The following is a 14,969-nucleotide window of genomic DNA, read 5'->3' on the forward strand; positions in this document are numbered from 1 at the left end:
TCTTGATAATTATTGGAAATTCAAGCAAGTTATTGATCCCAGACAAATGACCGTATTAAAGCACGTGGCTGATAAATTGCTTCCATTTCAAATCACTGGATTTTAAATTGACTAAGTTTTTTTTTTTTAGTTTTTTTTTTATGAATTTAAAAAGATTCAATTACGGTACCCAGATGTCTGTTTTCATTCAGGGGTGAAAGTAAATTAGATGCCCCTAAAAAAGCCAAGCTTTCCCCTAGGAATAAATTCGAGTTATTTTCATGTTGGGCCTTAGAGACAGAACAACCTTCCCCAGAGAGTAAAAGATAGTCTGAGTACATGCACATGTGTGCGTCTATGCATAAACAGCAACATAATAGTTACTCCACTTAGATCAAAATACCTAGTATTTCCTATTTTCATGAAATGTGCTACAATGCATAAAAACAGCAAGGTTTCTGATAAGGGCTTTGGTGTGTGACCAAACAAATGGAAATAATAAATTTAAGTATAGGGAGAGGGGACATTGTACATGTTGTGCTCACCCATCAATTTACGATACAGATATTAAATTTGAAGCAACCGAGACGCAGAACAAAAGTGTGAAAGCAACACACAAAATAGAAATGAGGCTAGATTATTTGTATAAAACCTTCCTTTTTATATCCTTTATTTCTAATTATCTAGCTCAAAACAGTGTTTTTTGTCTCACATTACATGCCTACCCAATATTGTGGCCATGTACTGTAGAATCTGTAGGACATCTTCCTCTGAGCCGGAGTTTTCAAGAAATGGGCACTTCTCCTCTTTGTTTTCACGCTGCCTTTCACCACCTCCAACATCCTGGCACCTGTGAGTCACACAAAGCAAACAAGCAAATGTATAATCAAATCCTGGAATCAGTAAAGAAAAAAAGAAAAGAAAAACCCAACATGGTGCTGAAACTGATGAAAAGTGAAGTTTTTCTCATCTAAGATGAATACATTTGGAGTGACATCTGGGTAGAGCAGAGAGGGGAAAAGAAAACATCATGCAAAATCCACATGTGGTGTAAATGTGATGGTAGAGTTCCTCTGCTGGTGGTTGTGAGCTGGGATTAAGAGTATATTTGGATGCACTCATAATTTTAAAAAACCCTGACTAGTAAAAGAGTTAAAAGATATAATGTTGCAGAAACAGTGTTGTGAAAAAGTACTTACTCCTTTATGGATTTTTATCCGGTTTTGCTTTCCTGTCACACTTACATGTTTTGGATCATCAAGCAAATGTTAGCATTAGACAAAGACAACCTGGATAAATTCATATAGAGTCAGGTGGGTTTGGGTTGATTTTCCCCTTAATTATTGAAACCTCTGTTTGACAACTGCTTCTTGTTTTTACTCACATTTATATTTGTCTGATGTTAACATTTGTCCGATTATCTCAATGACAAAAAAAGCCAGAGCAAAAGAAATTTGTAAAGGGGTAAACGCTTTTTTCAAGGAGCTGTATTTGTTTTTCCACATTAAGATGCTCCGAAGCACAGAAGTTACACCGACCGAGGCCAGAGTGTGAGATACGGAAGACCAGCTGCAGCATTTCTGCATCTTTATGCAGTACGTGTCATATGAAGCTTCTCTGTAAGTGTTGTGCTTGGCTGAAAACCCTCCTCTGAGTTTTGCTGTTTTGACAGGGCACAAACAAGAGGTGAAGGAGTGAGACGAGGTGTTTGTCTATTTCTTTGGAAGTGCGAGTGAGGGCAAAACAAGAAAGGGAAAAGTGGCGTCTGCAAAGCAAACAAGAAGTGGTAGAGACGGTGAAAAAAGTGAGTGAGCAGGTGTGTGACGTGTGACAGACAAGTGCGAAAAGTACAAAGAACCGGATGGAAAGTGAACGACAGGGATACCCGAGACAGACAAGCTGTGGAGAGGAGAGAAAAGCCGCAAGCAGTTAAATGTTTATACCTGATTTCTTGTTGCCTGTAGAACTGCAGAGTTCGCTGAAGAGCCTCCTGAACAGTCTGTGTCTGCAAAGAAAGATGACATGATTAAACGTGTTTTTATTTATGTTTGATGAGGAAAGCTTTAATGATTTTCTGTCATTTCTTTTATATGTCATTGTAAAACCAGTCCGTCCATTTTGTGCATTTCTCTCTTTTCAAAGACATTAAGGATTGCAGCTGATTTTTAAGACGTGGCATTTACAAGACTGCTGCTACACAGTCAGTACATTAAAAGCACAAACTGTTTCTAACAGCAGAGTATACCCATTACTTTGACTAAAAGAGAACTAGAAAGTGCATCATTATCTCCCTAGCCCTAAAAGTAATCATTTGTAAAACATCTGGAATGCCAACTTATGTCTTTAAGTGCAGTACATGTTCTACTGGGATTTTGAAAGTTTTCAACCACCACCTTCACCATTTCTGGAATTTCTCTAAACCAAATGCATACCAGCAAAGCTATAGCACATCACATCAATCACTTTGCTCCTGAATACCCTCCACAGGCTTTCACATTTCCTAAAACTCGAGCTAAGTCCATACAACACAAGACATAATGCAAGATTAGGTGGTTTAAGAAATGAAAAATATATGGTGTTATTTTGGAGCATAAAGTTGTCTAAAAGCCTTGCAGCAGGCATGCACAAACAACATAGGTGTCAAAAACAAAGCATGTGCCAAACCAGGAATCATTAAAGATTCTTTATTGTTAAATAGTTTTATCAAACTTAAATTACTGTGGATATTTGAGGGGGAGGGAAAACACTTTACTGAGAAAATAAACTTTAAAAAAGAAGGTTAAGTTAAGAGAGAGCTACATTTTAGAAAACAAAGCACAAACAGATCGATTTGCATTCTGTGGAGTGAATTTGAATGAGGTTTGAATGAGGACTTAAAATGCTGCACAAATATAAATCAATTAAAAATTGAAGAATTATCAAAAACAGATTCTATTGCAAAAGTACATGGATATAAAATCGTGTTAAATCCAGAGCGAGGATTTGGGTCGCATACTGTTGGTTGATCTAGTTGGACAGTGTCTGGTTAATGATCAATGTAGTTGAATGGATATCTTATTTTTGTATTTTCCTGATATAAAACACTTTGAAATGCCTTGTTGATGAAAGGTGCTATACAAATAAAATTTGATTGATCGATCGATTATGCCCCAGACAATGAATAGTTATAGGTGTCAATGCTGTAGACTATAGGATATTGAATTAATGTTGAGTACATTTGTGGACAGTGACTGAGGTCAAGTTATAGGTGGAAATATTTATAATGGAAAGCATTTCCATATCCTAAACTGAATTGCAGAATGTATGAGCTAGATGAGTCTAATTATTTCATGTTTCATTATTTTTCCTATTATTTTGTTTACAGTTTCAAAATGAAGACTTAATTCATTCATTGAAAATAAATCAATGCTCCTACAGGCCAAAGCTATTGTGTGATTATAGGGGTTCCAATATTATTGCCTATTTAAAAGGAATTTGACACCTTAATATTGGCCTCTGTCTCTTTAAGAAGCTCCTGGTCTTTCTGAGACTCTCCCTTGAGCATGTCATTTGACTTTTGCTGTCGCTGCTAGTCTGGTGTAGCTGAGTAATTTTGGGTCAATCTTAATCTCAAAATTTTAATGGAGTACCATCACTACTTAATTTATCACCTTGGTGCTTCTTTTGGCTTCTCGGCTTGGTAAAAATGACGCACATAAGCCACCCAGAAAAACCCTCATCACCTAATACAGTCATTTTTAATGGGTACATTTCTCAAGGGACACTTTAACAAGTCACATTGAAGTAAAGGTGCGAACAAAATTAATCATGACGAAAGTCCATTTAGCAGTTCTGTTCGGAAGCTTTTTTTTTTAATGAGCAAGCCTTTGTTAATATCTGTGAAGCTCTGAGCAACATAAAAAAAAAACCAGATCCATATTCAATTTTCACTCCTGAATGCCAGTTTCAAAGGAAAATCAAATTAATTTCCACAATAGGAAATGCTTTTATGAGGTGTTTTTTTTTTTTTTTTTTTTTTTACATTTTGCCTTATATTTGTACAGAAAATTTCCAAATGACCATAAGACACAAACCACTTGAATGCTTGTGCGCACAGCTGGCATGTTTAGCGCTGCTGGCAGTCTAAGCTCTAGAGGGCGGGTCCAACATGATTATCTGCGATACGGCTGAAATGCACGGCTGTTGTGACAATACTGGAACACAGTGTGCCAGCTGGAGAGGTCATTCTGGGGTCACCAACCACTCTGGTCAGATACAGGAGAGATTTTTTGAGTCTGTGTCCATTTGTTTGCATTAGTGTGTTTGTGTGAGAGAGACAGAATGAAAATAGAGAAGATTTGGGAGATTTGGGGCCAAAAATAACCCCAAGAAACATTAACAAACAAGATACAGCTTGTCTGCAGAGGAATTTTTTTTTTTCCTCAATGTTGATTTGCTTTACATTCACCACTTCCTGACAAAGTAAAAACAGAAAGAAGGAAACATTGATCATTTGTTTCAGAAAAATACACTTTTTATTGCATACGTATAGTCCAAGTGGACAGCATGTTTGATGAAGTTGCATTCTAAGATCTGTGCATGTGAGAATAAAACTGCTGCACAAACATACTGTTCTCTTACATCACAATTAGCCTGCAACATAGCATCTTTGCTCATTGAATATACAACTGTATATGGAGAGATTTCACCTTGGATGACAGGATTGGTTTGTAGATTTGCAGCTCCTTAAATTAATGTGCAAAGCTACAAACTGAATACAAGACAATCTTAAATTTTAAGGATAATTCCAATGCCCATAGCAACAATAAGAAAAATGTAAGACATGTCGCTGTGTCTTTTATTTATATGAAATGCTGGTTAGTCATGTTCTCCTCTGCAGAAGGAGAATCTGCCTTTTCTGCCTGTCAGTGTCCCTGATTTTCATTGAAACAAATGCATCGACGCACATCTAACTAAATGTGTTACTCCCTTCCTGCTTTTATTACAATAGTCTTATTGTATTTCATAAGTAGGTTGTGGGAACGTTGATTGATTAAATACAGTGCTGGAAAAAAAATGCTTTTTTTCAGTAGTTTTTTATGAATTTCTTAAGTTTGTACTTCTTTTCTCACACTTTGGCAAACAAACTTTAATTCTGCAAAGAACAATGGGTCTGACGTTCATAACTCATTGGCAGTATGGTTTGGATAATTATTTACCTTAATAACTGAAACAGTGATAAACAATTGTCTCAAGTTTTCTTTGTCTGGTTTTAAAATAACTGATTGTATAAAACAGAAGACCTGTTAAAGGCTCTTTTAAGGCCATGGATTAAATTGCTCAGTTTAGATTTATTAGGAAACTGAACTACAATACATCATTTCTTAAAATTTGTATTCATTATATTAAGTTATTGTCAACTGTTGCCTCAGGAAAGTTGGAAACTTTCTCTACTTTCCATATAAAGTAGAACCTGATCCAGGAAAGGGACCAATAGAGTTCACCAGTAATAACAATGTAACATTAATGTCGATTACAAAGCATGTCCAGTTTCACCAGCATTTTTAACCCATCTATAAGCAAGGTTCAGGTTGTACTGATACAATAAAAGAGCTCTGTGAGTGAAACTAACTTTCTTACTATAATCAAAAAGTTTAAACTATATTTTACACAGTCCAGATGCAGGAGTTGTTTGAAAGCCGGCCATTTTTATTTCTTTTTTACTTTTTTGTTTTTATTTAACATTTCCTTTTTTTCATTTCAATCTGACCTGAGACAAAAAAATAGCTAATTGCAAAACTAAAGCCTTTTTTCATCCTCATACATCACTGAGGAAAATATGGAAGGCAGTGATTCTTAAGGGCTAAGAATCACTAATGTTGAGGCATTAGCCATGATTCTGGCTAATGCCAATCTACTAGCATTTATAAATGAAAGCAAAATAATATTCACAAATATAGTTGACTAAAGAACACCTTGCAAATCAAACCACAGCCTATTTTTGGTTACCAAAGGAAGAGGGATGGAAAAATACAGCATGTGCAAATGTGAAAGTTACAATATCATCATCAAAGCGCCAGCAGATCCAGCTAACTACAAAATGAATGGGTTGCTTTACTATATTCTTGACTTTGAGGCTATTTTCACTGAAACATTGTAATCGCAGACATATCAAATCCATGTTGAAACAAATAAACAATAGATTAATGATTTAAACTGGTAAGAAGCTTACAAGGTCAGCAAGCACACAGCTTTGGAGCTTTTACGGTATCACTGATTTCAATAAACAATATTCTTGACAAGTAGGTCAAACATGAGCCACGTGTCAGGCAAACATCATAACAGAGTCTTCCTTTATTTATTTGTGTAAAGCACTGTCTTTGCTACTCAGAAATATGCAAAAAAAAAAAATATGGATAGTCATGTAGTAGAAACTAATTGAGCCACATTCATCTCTCATATTAAGATTACACTGTTTTGCAACTTCTGTTGGCAACCCAACTGCAGGCTGGCTTCTTCAGCAGACAGTTTGAATAATTAACCAGCTAATGTCCGCTTATTAGACCACCAGTGTTACTCTAAAAAGAGATAAACAGTAAACCGGTTTAACATAATGCGTCGTAAAACTCTACCATTTAAAAACTGCAAATACATTTTTATGCTGTTTATGGCATATTTTGACTGAATCTGTGCACCAAAATAAAAAAATAAATCGTATTATCATGACAGTACTTATCAATATGTTTGTTTAGTCGTGCCTTTCAGTTGTACATGAAAGTAGTTACAATTGCTTTCATGAACTGCTTTCACTACACGAAAGCAGTACATGAATTTTTTTAAGCAATTTTGTTTACTTAAAAAAATTGGAGTTCTGTTAAAGCATAGCTACTGTGAAATAAAATCAAAATGTGTCCTTCACAAAAGTGACATAAATCTGCTCTAGAAAAAATGCACAATGACACATAGATGAAACCAGATATTTATGTGCGCTGCATAGAAAGCATTTCCTTTTTTCTTTTTTTTTCCACATTTGGATATCAAATCTGTTTTAATTTGGTTAGGCTTTGTGACGTCTGAATTTCAAGAAGCTATGAAGCTATAAAAATCCTCAGATGAAATTCCTCTCTTTCTGATTATTCTGGCATTTAGCAAATAGACATGGTTTCCAAATGGAACTGAAACAGGAAAAGGTTATTCTGAGAGAGATTTTTTTTCTTACACAGTGTAAGTAAATAACTGTTATTTAAGAGAGAATACAGTGAAACCGTATGCAGAAAAATCGTACAAAGTGCAATTTCCATAAAAACCATCAGTACTGCATCATCATGCTCTGCTCAAACACTGTGGTCAAAATGCATTCTTCCCTAAAAGCTACAGTGGTCTGCTCTAAAATGAAAACACAAACGGCGATCAGCCTAATGAGTAAAAACATACATGACTATAATCAAACATGAAACTGAGAAAAGAAAGCTGAAATGATTGTTTGGGTAACTGCTAATGAGCGTAAGTGCGTGTGCATGTGTGTGCTGCTCCTGCTGGGCCAGTGTGGTCAGAGTTCACACAAACAGAAGCCCTGCTCCTTCCTGTCAGTCACAGTGAGCTGCAGTAAACATGCCCCCTGTTTGCACTCCTATATGCATTTTGTCTGCATGAGTGGCATCTGTGCATGTGAGAGAGAGAGAGAGGTCAAGAAAAGACTGAGTGTTGCTTGGTAAGACGGAGATCGTATTCATGGAGCTAGAAGCTACAAGACATGGACATTGTTAGGTCTGTCTTTGGGGGATCCCAGCTCCGCTAAATGTTACTTATTAAACCAGCGGTTTTCAACCCTGGACCTCAGGACCCTCACTGTCCAGCATGTATTAGGTGTTTTCCTGCTGTCACACACCTGACTTTAATGAATGGGTGATTAACAGGCTTATGCAGCACTTGATGGCGTGCTGAGGAGGTGATGCAATCCTTTTAATCAGGTGTGCTGGAGCAGAGAGACGTCTAGCACATGAAGGACAGCTGGCCCTGAGGACGAAGGTTGAGAATCACACCTCTATTTGTTTATCTATCAATAATTATTATTTCATACATAATTAATCAAAGCAGTTGCTGCCTTTGCATGAAGTAGAACCAAGATAAATTTTCTAATATAATTTACTAATATTTAATTAAAATGAATTATTATAACATTAAAGTTAGGTTAGTTATGTAATTTCTCCTCTGGTAGACAGGTGGACAGCACTCTATTAAAACTGTGCTAGAAGAAGAAAACAGGAGCGGAAAGTTTTTTAAGTACGAGAAGACAGGAGAGGAAGCAGAGGTGGGTCCACAGAAAGGCAGCGCTAAGAAGTGACTTCTGAAAGCAAATGTCCAGACTGTAAGCTGCAGCAATAAAACTCTGACTCCCCAGGAGCGGAGTTCCTAGTGACATCTTTGCAAAGAGTCATGCAAGAAATCGCATGCCAGTCAGAAACAAAAAACTTTCAGAGAAGCCTCCTGTGTGACACACAGCCGCCATCCTGTTTATATACGGAGAAACGAGCACTTCCACAGAAATACAATGTCACCCACATGTGATGGACACCATAAACAAGTCAAAGACTAATCTGACTTTAATTCTTAATTTTATTTATCTCCAGAGTCGGTACTCTGTTCTGGGACTCGTGCGCAACTGGAGAAGCAGTGGGATTTGCTACGATTGTATGCAGAAGCAAGGGTACTGAGCAATACAAACCAGCACCAACAGCTTGTTTTTCTCTAGGAGTGACCATTGGTAAATTTGAGAAAAACATCCCTCATCACACAGTAAAATAAAAACTTGTTACTGCTATTGAAGTCTAAATCTTAACAGATCTGAAATCGATTTAATAATAAAACTGCACAGAAACCATAGAAAGTTCAAATGGTTTATTTATGAATGAGCTGATATAATATCTGTCCAGCTGCCTCTTTCAGGAACAACATAAATGACTCTTATCTGTTAAAGATGAACTACAGTTGTTGTCTCAAATGGCCTAATCAAAGCCCCGACCAAATTTTGATTGCATTTGTGCAGCAGATCTATAAACTAGTTACATCTGCTTGAAAACCCTCCAAACTGACAGAATTGAAATAATTCTGCATGTAAAAGAGGAGTTACAGTAAATGCTTAACAACAGCTGTTGCCAAACAGGTTGGCAACATTTGGACCCGTTTGGTTTAGATAGCCTTCTTTCCCTTTTGTGTTAATAAATTATAATCATTTGAAAACAGCTTCTTTGCTTTTCTATTTTTCATCTAATACTGAAATTGATTTGATGATCAGAAGCATATACGAGTGTGGTCAAAACAAGAAAAATCTCTGAAGCAAATAATTGAGGTTGTAAAAACTAACCCTTGTCTGCTAATTTTACTCCACTGCCAACTTATCACAATAAGTCTGTGCAATGTAATTTCTAAATAAATTTAAATCATATTTTTGATAACATTACTTTATAATGGCTAAATATTCAAAAAATAAACATGCAATAAAATATCTCCAGAACTCCAAGCAGAATATCTAAAACTTTTGAAAGGCCTCAATACAGTCCTAGGTTAAAACAGTTATAGTACAGTATAATAAAATACTCATTATGAATGTATCATTTAAGAAGTGAATGTTTCAGAGATTATGCAGTTCTAGCAAAACCTTGGAAAGTCACGTTCCCCGCATCTTAATAGTTTTTTAAAAACCTTAATTTAACCACCAAGGATAACCTAACTGCAAACTTCCTTATCACACATCATCTATCACAACAACACTCAGTTGCAACAGCAGCTTTATTACATTACTGCCTATAATACAACTGAGGCACAGACAGAAGACGCACCAACAAACACAGGTTTATCTGTCACAATCCACACATAGTTAAATATATACAGACAGAGGCCGGGGCATCTCTGACTCTGCCTCACAACAACATATTTAGTATTATATAATCTGCCAGATGATTCAGGCTAGCAGAGTAGAAGGGAGAAAAGAGGGTTTTTTTCATAGACATCACAGTGCACATCATATCATTGATGAAAACAGGGTTCCAAACGGGCCGAATATCTCTACAGTCCTGGACCTACAAATACTATGGAACCTGCAAAAAAACCTCTGGATGGCTCGCTGGATGGATGGGTGCACAAAGGCATGGATGGATAGATGGATTCATGGATAGATAAATACGTTCACGTATGGATGGATGGATGGACTAGACAAGATATAGTAACTAAGTTGAAATGTTTTTCCCCTAACTTCTTTTTTTCATACTTATCCAAAAAAAAATTAAAATCTTTAGGTGTCTTAAGAAAAAATTAAAATTCCTATTTTTCTTGAGTATTTTACATAGTGCTTTAGAAATAAATAATAATAATAATAATAATAATAATAATAATATATAGCCAGCGTTCATCATGAGCTGTGACACATGTAGGCTAAGGGCAGTAAGCTTACCGTCGGTGAAGTGAGTCGCTTAAGGCTCTCCCCCAGCGAGTCCAGGTTCACCCTCCGCCGCCTGGTAGCCCTCTTGTGGGGTACACAGGGTCCCTGCTGCTCCTCGCCCGCCGGGCACCTCTCAGCGGGGCTGCGGCCGTTCCAGAGCAGCGCTCTGTGGGACGATGGGAAGGAGGAAAACGGGCAACCCCGGCTCTCGTCGGCCGGCTCCAAAGCGCCATCCCCTCCGTCTCCTCCGGGGCTTTCAAGCCCGCAGTCCGAGCCCACTGAGCTGCTAAATGACTCGGATGAAATCTTGCGCGACGACGAGGACATGGTGGTGTTGAGGAGGAGGAGGAGGAGGAGGAGGAGGAGGAGGATGGTGGTGGTGATGAAGAAGATGATGCTACAGTAGGCTCCGTACCACGTCCACCTGTGCGCGGGGGAGTCATCAGACAGTGGGGTGAGGAGAGGGGCTGGGTAGGTGAGAGGGGGTGAGGTCCGTCCGTGTTATTAGGACCGCATGTGTGACTGATAATGTCCACGTCTGGCAGTGTGCGTGTAATGCGCGTCTGTTGTGGAGAAAAGAAGGAGCGCTCTAATGGCACGCAAACATTTATGTAAGGAGGAGAAGGTGGCGGTATCTCCTTTTAAAAACAGTCCTTCTCTCCCCCTTCAGTCAATCCACTTTGCTCCCAAAGGTGATAAAAGCTCTCTATGGTGGATATCTACAGAGAATTACAAAAATCTTCCTAGCATCCGTTTTTAAAGCGTCTATTTATAAAGCAGGCGCTTTAAAAAAAAAAAAAAAAAAAAAAAAAAAAAAAGAACTAAGCTGCAAAGAAATTGACAATATGGCAGTCCCACGGCACATTATTTATTCCGCTTACCCGGGTTAAAAATGCTGGCATCATAAGAATGTTGCGTATCCCCCCTCTCACCAAGCCGAATCCCCCAAGTCACCGCAGATGTGTCTGCTTCCCTCTCTCCTCCTCCTGTTCCTCTGCGACAGCGGCTCTCCTCTTGGGCTGGTCTTCTCATCCCCTGTCCGTCCTCCTCTCCCCGTCCTTCAGCGTCCCTCCTCGTTTATCGCCCCGTGTTTTTTTTCGGGGTGGGAACATCGCTCGCAGTCGGACTGAAAGGTAGGTAGAGACAAACAGCTGGAGTTGGAGCTGCGCGAAGAAGAGAGCAGCGAGAAAGCGCGCGCAGTCTGTCAAGTATCGCCAAGTGCCGCGTGCACTGAGCTCGCGGTCTGAAGTACGCAGCGACGGTTTGATCAATGTTGATAGTTCGTGAAAATTTATTTTCCCATCAGAGATATGTTTTGTGTTTGTCTTTTTTTTTTCTTTTTTTTTTTTTGCGAAGCGTTTATTTTTGTTTTCAGCTCACAAATGTTAAGCAAATGTTGAAATTAATTGAACTGGAGAAATTAATTAAACGAAACCTTTCTGGCAACAAGAAGTAGCCTGAAGTTTCCTACCTCTCTACCTCATATTTATCCGTCTGTCTTTTTGTTTGTTTAAGTCCATAAAAATATCATGTCTCTTCCAGTGGAAATGGGGTCTGAGAGGCTTTTTAAACGTTATTAAAGCTGAACATCTTTGTTCTTGGTATTCCATACATTATTCAACATTGTCCAACATTTACTTGCACCTACTCTGGGACATCTTCTTTTTGTCCACTATTGATGCATTAATATCTTAAACAGCAACGAAGAGACTACAGTTACCCATCCACTAAATAAAAAGCATCGATTTAAGTGTGACAGTTATGAAACTACAGTCAGGATAAGATGGGGAACATGCTCCTAGGGTTAAATGCATAGAAAATGTCCCTCCAGGGGCAGCTAATAGAGATGGCAGTGGCTTGTTGGCCCCTATCAGAAGACAGAAAGATTCTCTTGTCTGGCACTAATAACCGCCACGACCTTGACCTCGATTGGCACATGGCACAGCATGTCTGTTAATTAAGTGGCCCTGAGGGACCAACAGAGAGATACAGAAATAGACATGATGCATCATGCAAGTGCATGCATGTAGTCACACATACATCCCTGTGTAATTTTCTGAAGGTTCCCACTAATAAATTTGACTCTCTGGAGCAACATGACCCCAATCCACTGCGCAGACATTCACTCTATCTAACAAACGCCCACACACTCTTTCTCTCACACACACACTCTGCACTAACCCTGCCTCTCTTCCCTTATCTAGTTGCTTGCTCTCAGCAATCAGTCTGCGGTCCACCGGTAATAATGTGGGCATTTAATAAAGCCAACACTAGAATAGAATAAATAATGTTCCAGGGAAGATAAGACCACAGGCACAAGGGGCTGTCTCAAGCTGGCTGCCAGCCATGTACAGCTGAGTGCTGACAGGGCAACAGGATATAAAGGGCAGTTCTCTGTGTATTGTGGCAATTTTCATTCAGTGGACACATATATCATAGACGACATCAGATTTTAATAACTTACAGAAATGCACAATAAAGCAATTGAACCTTGAGTCTCACTGGCGTAAATTAAAAAGAACTGTGTCAGAGTTGAAGAAAAACTGGATCCACATATGAATTTAAATACCATAATACAAAAAAATAAACAAAACAACAAAAAAAACATTTGTTGCAAGTCAGATAGTTAAGATGAGAATTTATGTAACACAAACCAACCACCAGTCAAACTTGTTAACCTACACAGAATGTTAAATATAGCCAGTGTGTCCTTGACATATCTGGTCATTGAGATATTCAATCTTAAGCTCAGCAAGACAGAAAATTTCATATAATATAAACAAGCAATTTCCCCTGTGACAGACCACAGACCACCAAGCAACTCCAAAACAACCCAAACTCAAAACACCCCAGAATGTCAGCATAACACCGACAGCAGTTTGCTGTCACTGTTGATGTGAAAGTGCATGTCTGCAAAATCCCAGAAAACTCTAAATAGGGTAAGGTAATAATTTATATAGCACATTTTCAGCAACAAGGCAACTCAAAGATATCAACTCTAAAAGTTAGAATTTTCATGAGAAGTGTTAATTGGGAAAATGTTTCATAAGAAAAGCATGGAGGCCAAACTAAAGTCTACCAGGGAAAACAAAGACAAGCTTTCAGGACAATTGGAATAATGGTCTTTGCTCAGACGAGCTAAAAAAAGTAATTATTCTGACACCAGAACAGAGGGCCTGAAAACAATATACCAGGAAAAGAACCTGAATTATGAAGCACAGAAAAGGAAGTATTACCGGGGGATGCTTTGCCGCAGAGGGACCAGGCCAGCTCACCATCATAAACTGAATGGTACAATGTATCAGAAGGTGCTTGAGGAATATCTGAGACCATCTGCAAAAGATTTGCCCAGAACAGAACTGGATCCTGGAACATGATAGTGATCTAATGCTGGAAAATCCACCAGCTGAAAATTAAGAAGTGGGAAGCCCTGGGGTGACTCGAAGCCCAGATCTTAATCTGTTTGATATGTTGTGACTTGAAACTGGTAGTACACACCAGAAACCCCTCAAACATTTCACAGACTGATGCCAGAGACTGGTAGATCCCTACAAGTAGCATGTCGATCAAAACAGTCATTAAGAAGGAAGGGTGTCCGAACCATTTCTAGAGCTAGAAAATACTGTTTTGTTGAGGTCTTTTGATTGTGAAATTCTGTTAAATGCAATTAAATCAAAAAATATTTTTTAGATAGACAATATACATGAAGATGTGCAGATTTCTCAATAAAGAAATAAAAATTTGATTGGATGTTCCAACCAATGAAACCAATAATATAGGTATACATAGGTAAACATTCATTAATGAGATGTTTACCTATCAGGTGAAGTGCATTACAGTAGGACTGTAATCAGTCTCGTAAAAATTAAGAGAAGGAAATTGTGTGTGTGTGTGTGTGTGCGTGTGGGTACATCTGCCTGCTTCCGTCATGTTTTTCCATGAGGTTATTAATCAAATTAAAGGCTCAATAATAAAAAAAATATATGTTAAGAGTGAAGTTACAAGTCCTCATCAACTGTACAACAAAAGAGAAATCGACATACCTGTTGACGCCTGGCGTGAAAGCACACAAACAAGGCAGAAAGACATCAAACTGCAGATATTAAGAGTGAAAGCACAAAGTACTCGGCCTTACAGCTTAATGCCAGGGTCAACAGAAAAAGGACGTGTGAGCGAGAGAGACGGAGATGCAGACAGGAAAAGACGAATGGCTGACTCGGTCATAAATCCACCCCCAGCCAATCTAATTGGTCAACACTATACATCACTTCACACCATTCTGTTATTAACCATGAACCTGCATCCTCTACGGTACTTGTGCCATATAAATAACCTACGGTGCTTGTCTGAAGCACACGCAGGGTTGAAGAGGCAGAAATCCTGCAAAATGGCAACCTTACTGCAAAGACATTTGCTGGAAGGGTTCTGACCTTTGAAAACACAAGTTGACAAGAGGAAAACAAAACAGGAAAATCCAAAAAATTATTCCTACAAAGTTTATAGGACTGCAAATAACATTGAGATTAGCACAAAACAAATGTGTATGTCCAACTAGAATATCAGACAATTTAAT

At 38.3% G+C, this 14,969-nt stretch overlaps 1 protein-coding gene across 1 annotated transcript in view; it reads right to left on the reverse strand.

Annotated features, from left to right (window-relative positions):
• gucy1a2 (guanylate cyclase 1, soluble, alpha 2) overlaps nucleotides 1–13,566 on the reverse strand; it is a 50,596-nt gene extending 37,030 nt beyond the window's left edge. Inside the window, exons 1-3 of the mRNA XM_014992984.2 lie at nucleotides 10,409–13,566; nucleotides 1,923–1,984; nucleotides 705–829 (exon numbers count right to left, since the gene is read on the reverse strand). Coding sequence (XP_014848470.1) covers nucleotides 705–829; nucleotides 1,923–1,984; nucleotides 10,409–10,723 — 502 coding nt within the window. The 5' untranslated portion in view covers nucleotides 10,724–13,566. The remainder of the gene's footprint in view (nucleotides 1–704; nucleotides 830–1,922; nucleotides 1,985–10,408) is intronic.
• Nucleotides 13,567–14,969: the final 1,403 nt, after the last annotated feature.

This window comes from Poecilia mexicana, unplaced genomic scaffold (assembly GCF_051168715.1).
Source record: "Poecilia mexicana isolate PSO_F unplaced genomic scaffold, ASM5116871v1 scaffold_13, whole genome shotgun sequence".
Classification (NCBI taxonomy): Eukaryota; Metazoa; Chordata; class Actinopteri; order Cyprinodontiformes; family Poeciliidae; genus Poecilia; species Poecilia mexicana.